The sequence below is a fragment of the Cicer arietinum genome, chromosome 7 (assembly GCF_000331145.2).
Source record: "Cicer arietinum cultivar CDC Frontier isolate Library 1 chromosome 7, Cicar.CDCFrontier_v2.0, whole genome shotgun sequence".
Taxonomy (NCBI): domain Eukaryota; kingdom Viridiplantae; phylum Streptophyta; class Magnoliopsida; order Fabales; family Fabaceae; genus Cicer; species Cicer arietinum.
Genome location: NC_021166.2, coordinates 23,344,418 through 23,351,160, shown reverse-complemented (window position 1 = coordinate 23,351,160; position 6,743 = coordinate 23,344,418). Strand labels below are relative to the sequence as shown.

General features: G+C 31.5%; 1 protein-coding gene across 1 annotated transcript; it reads left to right on the top strand.

Annotated features, from left to right (window-relative positions):
• Positions 1-866: 866 nt before the first annotated feature.
• Positions 867-2,989, top strand: LOC101499631 (MLP-like protein 423). Its single transcript, XM_004509799.4, has 2 exons — positions 867-1,127; positions 2,181-2,989. The coding sequence occupies exons 1-2, from the start codon at positions 941-943 to the stop codon at positions 2,450-2,452; spliced, it is 459 nt and encodes a 152-aa protein (XP_004509856.1). The 5' UTR covers positions 867-940; the 3' UTR covers positions 2,453-2,989.
• Positions 2,990-6,743: the final 3,754 nt, after the last annotated feature.

The window sequence follows — 6,743 nt, the reverse complement described above, 5'->3', positions numbered from 1 at the left end:
ATTTATTAATAATAATAATAATAATAATAATAATAATAATAATAATAATAATAATAATAATAATAATAATAATAATAATAATAATAATAATAAATTAACTGGTACACATTTTTTATATGTGTACTTGGTATTAATTATTAGGATCCCATTTTTTTCACTCTATCACCCATCTTCACAATCACCGACAATGTTGTTACAATTAATTCGTGCAGACTTTTGCTTAATGCATGTTCTTACTTTTTTTTTTTTTAAAAAAATGCATATTATTACTTAAATGTACCACCAACTACTTTTTTCATCTTATTAAAATTTTTGTGGAAAAAAATCTACAATATTTATGTTTAAGAAAATAACTAATTTCCTCAAAAAAGATATTAATTATATAAATTTCCAAAATAAAATATTATATTAAGATTAAAGTATCTATAATAATTAGAGTGATTGAAAGTAGTAAAAATGTAATGATTTATTTGATGTACTTTTTATATAATATTAAACTCAACATCTCATTTGAATTAATTATGATGAAATTTAATTTTTTTTTAACATAAAATAAATAAATAAATACTACATTTCCTACATCATTCTTCCTTGTTTAAGCCAAACTAGTACTTGTAATTTGTATTTTTAAGGCTCAAATTCCTCTAAAACCTTAAATGGAAAAACAAAAATTTCATAAATTCTTGTCTCATAAATTCCTGTCTCAAGAATGTTACTCCTTTGGGACCCAAATTTCATTCTAGCACATGAGAGGTTGAAACTTCATAAAATTTCTTCATAGTGGTAGATGAACAACCTCCACAAGAATTAAATTATATCCTTCTGTGCTGAACCTGTTTTCTCTATATATATGTGATTCTCAACTTTGGTTGACATAACATAAAATATTCAATACATAATTTTCATCTTGATTTTATCTTTTAACTTGTGATTGATACCAATGGCTACCAATGGAAAGCTTGAGGTAGAAATTGAAGTAAAGTCTAATGCAGACAAGTTTTGGAGTATTATCAAGGACTCTGCTTCTATATTCCCTAAAGCTTTTCCAAATGATTACAAAAGCATTGAGATTCTTGAAGGTGATGGAAACACTGTTGGTTCTGTTCGCCTAGTAACTTTTGGTGAAGGTGTTTTAAACTTTCTTCTTTCCAAATAGGGAGAATCTTATTGCTAATTCTATTATTTACTAATTAATCCTTACACATACATGTGTGTGGTTTAGAGTGAAATAGTTGTAGATATACTTAGATTTAGAGTGTGAAGTTTTATATTTTTAGATCTAACGATGTTTACAACTATTGCATTCTACAGCTTCTATAGAGAATTTAAGTTTCTGTAAGGTATATGGATCTTCTATAATAGTTGCACAGTGCAATAGCTATGCACAGTGTTAGATTTAGAGAAATAAGTTTTATTTGTTTAGATCTAACTATCTACATAGTTGTTGCATTGAACACTTTATATAGAGAATTTAAGTTTGTACATATGGATCTTCTATAAAAGTTATAGTATAATAGATGTGGACACTTATATATTTAGAAGAGGTAGCTTTATTTCTTTAGCAGCTACACGGTGTAATAATTGTGAACACTTTTAGATTTAGAGAGAGAAGCTTTATTTCTTTGGATCTAATGGTTCTCATATTTACTCCACCGTACAACTGTTGTGGAGGTTAAATTTTTAGAGTGGAGTTTTATTTCTTTGGATCTAACTATCCTAACACTTTTTTGGTAATTGGAAATATATGATTAGATGAAAATTAGTCGTGGAATGCTAAAAAGCCTTAGCTTAAGTGAGAGCAAGCACATGGATAGATTGAGACTAAAAAAATATCTCATTAATTTGTGTCCCTCATTTTTTAAATACTTATATCATATAACGTGTTAATATATAAACTATTTCTATTATAAAATATATAAAATAAAATATATGTTATTTTAGTAAATTATTTCGAAGAATTTATGAAAATAAATATAAAATAACTTATAAATATATTATAAGCAATTTTTGTAATTTTTAAAAAATAATTTTGCAAATATATATAGAGATAACCTCAAATAACTCAATTCAAACAAGGCCTAGGTCATAGAATCTCCTTTGTAAAATGAAAATCATGAATGAAACAAGATATTATGTTGTTTTTGCATTTTGAACTATTCTCATCATGTGGATATTTTCAGGGTCACCATTTGTGAAAATAAACAAAGAGAAGATTGATGATATTGATGATTCAAAGAGGACATTAACTTATAGTGTGATTGATGGGGACCTCCTCAAGTACTTCAAGCAATTGAAGTCACATCTCAGTGTAACACCTAAGGGTGATGGAAGCTTGGTCAAATGGTCCTCTGAGTATGAAAAAGATAGCCAAGAGGTTCCTGAGCCAGAAATCATCAAGGAATTTGCTGTCAATACCTTTCTTAAGGTTGATGAGTATATTCTAAATGCATAAAAGTTGCATGCATATGAAGGGAAGTATCACTAATTTACTATTGGAAAAAAATAAAATTAGCATTGAAAATTAGTTATGAAAAAATGAAATTATTTTCTATGTCCTTCGTCGTTAAATTTAGTGACGGATTTAGAAAAGAATTCACATTTTTTCTCTCTAAATTTTTCTCGTTAATTTAAGTTTTTCTTATAGTGTAACTCTAGTGTCTTAATTATTATGAAATAATGAGGTGATATGTATTGTACCATTTCTCATTTGATATAAATGGGGTGGTAAGTTTGTGGGATATGGTCCTATATATCTTTGCTAGTTTGTTGCCTTAATAAATTATGTCCTCTATGGCAGTTCTGGTTAATTTGAAAAATGGGATATTGCTAGTTATAAGTGTGTGCTTGAGATCTTGACCATCCGATCTCAACTTAACTGCATTAATGTGTGTTATTGAATGTATCAAATCCAGATTCATGAATATGTTTGTCAAATTCCAATGTTAATTCAAAAGGTTTTATTGGAAGAAAAGAAAAATTGAATGTTTCATCATTTTATTGGCAATTATTAGGTGTGTCAATTATTCTAACTATTTAGAAAAGAACCAAAATACAGATTATGAAATTATGAAGCAACTATTGGGAAAAAAACTTACGTCTCATATTGAATAAAAATAAAACTTAAAATTAAATATATCATTCACTTTATAATAATCTAAAACAAAATGACATATGTCATCTAATATATATCATGCATCCATGATGACACCACAAGATAGATATGGAGTTTATTTCCTACCAAATCCAAGAGATAAATAATAATAATAATAATAATAATAATAATAATAATAATAATAGTAATAATAATAATAATATAAAGTTTAATTTTAATATACGGTCAATATAAAACTCCCACACTACAAAAAAAATTGACGTATCGTGACACACAAAATGTGTCACTAAAAGTTAAAAACTGTAGGTAAAGATCAATAATACTTTGAGTGCCACTCAAATTTAGTGTCAACTTTAAGGGGGCGTACTGCTACACTTTTAGAACTGTCACTACATGTTCTGCGGATTGTCACTACATGTTTTTTATTTCTACCTACAATAATGACTGTCACTAAAACCTAGATTAAAAAAAATAAAGAATTGGTCTTTTCCAACGGTATTGTCTCTAAAAATTAAAAACTGTAGGTAAAGATCAATAATACTTTGAGTGACACTCAAATTTAATGTCAATTTTAAGGGGGCTGCTACACTTTGAGAACTGTCACTATATGTTCTGCGGATTGTCACTACATGTTTTTTATTTCTACCTACAATAATGACTGTCACTAAAACCTAGATTTAAAAAAAAGAATTAGTCTATTTCAACAGTATTGTCTGTCACTAAAACCTAGAAAAATATAAATAAAGAATTAATCTACTCCTACAATATTGTCTATCAATATTGTCTATCACTAAAACCTATTATTATTTATTAAATTAAATTTATTTTATCTCCCTAATAATTGTAATTCTAAATTATTAATATCAGTGAATTAAATTTAAATTTCTAATTTATTTTTATTAACTAATTCCATTGAAAGATACAAAAATATAATTTAATTTTAGGTATGAATTATAGAGTACTTGATGTTTCTTGTTGATGTAAACAGACACATGTTTCCATCTCAATGCACCTGAAATCAAGTACATCAACCATATAACCAAATCAAATCAAATACAATGTTGCGATTTCCTTATTACCTTTTTATGTAAGCTGCAACAAATCTCCCACACGTGGAGAATGGTTTTCACAAATTTGATCCTCATAAGCAATAAGCAGGAGGCCAATGTGTTTATGCTATTCCTTTATCATAGGGACTTATTGATGCATTCATTGGACCAAACCATCATTCCTTACCTGTGAAGCACAGACACAGACATGGACTCCGACACGACTTTGAAACAAACATGTTAACAATATGTGTTGGACACTAAAACATGTCAAACATCGAATACGTCTTCAATCTAAAGTGTTGGTAGTATATAGTTTAATACTATTCGATTACTAATCTTATAACATGCAAGCGTAGAAAGATAAAGCAAGTACCTATTGTAGCAGCAGCAGTAAGAGTCATTAGATCACCCGATGTTTGAATATCCACTGCAGATTTAACAGTAGAAGCAACACATCAACACTTGTTAACTCTGCCATTTCAACACAGTAAGATATTTCTTACTGCACACGCGCATTTTCAACATGCGCCCAATCTTTCTTCTTAACATTCACGTTTGCATTCCCATGTTGCTTTTGATGTAACAATTTTCCAATGGTTCCCATTCTACAATGAGCACAAGGTATGATCTTTCCTGGCTGCAAAAGAGTAGAACAGAACATGAAGCTTGCAAAAACACACAAAATTAAGTAGTGACACATATCCATGAACTAATCTTGCTAAGTATGTGATAGAGCAGAGATAAGATAGAATTAGATGAAAAGAATTATTGTATTAATTGATAAGAAAACAGAAAATGATTCCAGAGCTAATGCTCCTCAGTTAGAGAAAACAATTCTCTTACTGCCCAACCTATAAGGTGTAACTGAAAAATGAAAAAACCATCCAGCTATCTCTGCACACACTCCCCTTTTTAGTGGAATATTAATTCCTATTTATTAGTGGAATATTAACTCCCTATGCCAGCTAGGCAATCATTATTTTTCTGCATCCCCTTTCTTATTCTTTCTCACATATACTTGCCATTGCTTAGGCCCCACATGAAAAGTAGGATGTATTTTAGATGTTGCTGGTAACTGTAGCTTGTAAGCAACCTGCCCTATCTTCTTAATGACTTGATAAGGACCAAAAAATCTGGGAGCCAATTTTTGATGAATTCTATGCACCACCGATTGCTGTCGATGGGGACGTAATTTGAGGAAAACCCAATCACCAATCTCAAATTGAACTGCCTTGCGTTTTTTATCAGCTTGGTATTTCATGTACTCTTGAGCTTTGAGTAAATTAGCTTTCAATTGACGCAAAGCTTCATCCCTGTCTCTTAACTCCTGGGCTACAGCTTCTACTCTGGTTTCTCCCTCCAAAAAATGCACCAATACTGGAGGTCTCCTGCCATACACCACCTCAAAAGGGGTAAACCCTGTGGAAACATGGAATGTGGTATTGTACCATAGTTCTGCCCACGGAATCCAATGTGCCCATGACTTAGGTTGATCTGCAATAAAACAACGTAGATAGGCCTCTAAACAGCGATTAATCACTTCTGTTTGGCCATCAGTTTGGGGATGGTATGCCGAAGACATTTTAAGCACCGTACCTACTAGCTTGAACAACTCTTTCCAAAAAATACTCACAAACAAGGGATCACGATCACTAAGAATTGACTCCGGAATTCCATGCAGTCTAACCACCTCCTTCACAAAAATAGCAGCAATGGAGCGAGCAGTAAATGGATGTTTAAGAGGAATGAAATGACTATACTTGGAGAGACGATCCACCACCACCAAAATAGCTTCAAATCCATTACTTTTGGGCAAACAAGTAATGAAATCCATAGATATCTCACTCCACACCAAAACTGGAATAGGTAGCGGCTGTAGTAACCCACTAGGCGTAGTCGCGGCATATTTTTGACGTTGACAAGTGTCACAAGCTTTCACAAAATCTTGCACCCTTTTCATCATCCCTTGCCAATATAAAGTGCCTGCCATTCTCCTATAAGTGCGTAGGTAGCCGGAGTGACCCCCACTAGGGGAAGAAAGAAAATCCTTAAGTAGATCTTCAATAAGTGGTGAGTTAGCCGGTATATCTAACCTATTTTTGTAGAATAAGATGCCACCTTTTAAGGAAAACCCAGGTTTGGCAGTAACGTCCTTTTGAATAGCCTCCACAATGCTTTTAAGCCAGGGATCCTTCAATACCTCTTGTTGCAATTGGCTGCTCTGCTGCCAAATAGGATAGGATTTAAGAGCATGAATTTCAACATCCTCATGTTGTCTAGATAAAGCATCAGCCACCTTATTCTCCACTCCCGCCTTATATACCACCTCAAAGTCAAAACCCAGCAACTTAGCCATCCATTCCTGTTGATTTGTTGTGGTAATATGTTGCTGTAACAAGTGTTTTAGGCTCTTTTGATCAGAATAAACCACAAACCGCCTTCCTAACAAATAATGTCTCCAATGTTGAATAGCTAACACCAAAGCCATTAACTCCTTATCATAGGCCGATTTAGATAGCCTAGATGATTCAAAAGCCTTGCTAAAATACGCAATGGGATGTTTAGATTGCAACAACACA

Coding starts and splice junctions, on each gene's coding strand:
- LOC101499631 (XM_004509799.4), top strand. CDS start 941: ATGGCTACCAATGGAAAGCTTGAGGTAGAAATTGAAGTAAAGTCTAAT. Junction 1,128..2,180: donor CCTAGTAACTTTTGGTGAAG/GTGTTTTAAACT, acceptor GGATATTTTCAG/GGTCACCATTTGTGAAAATA.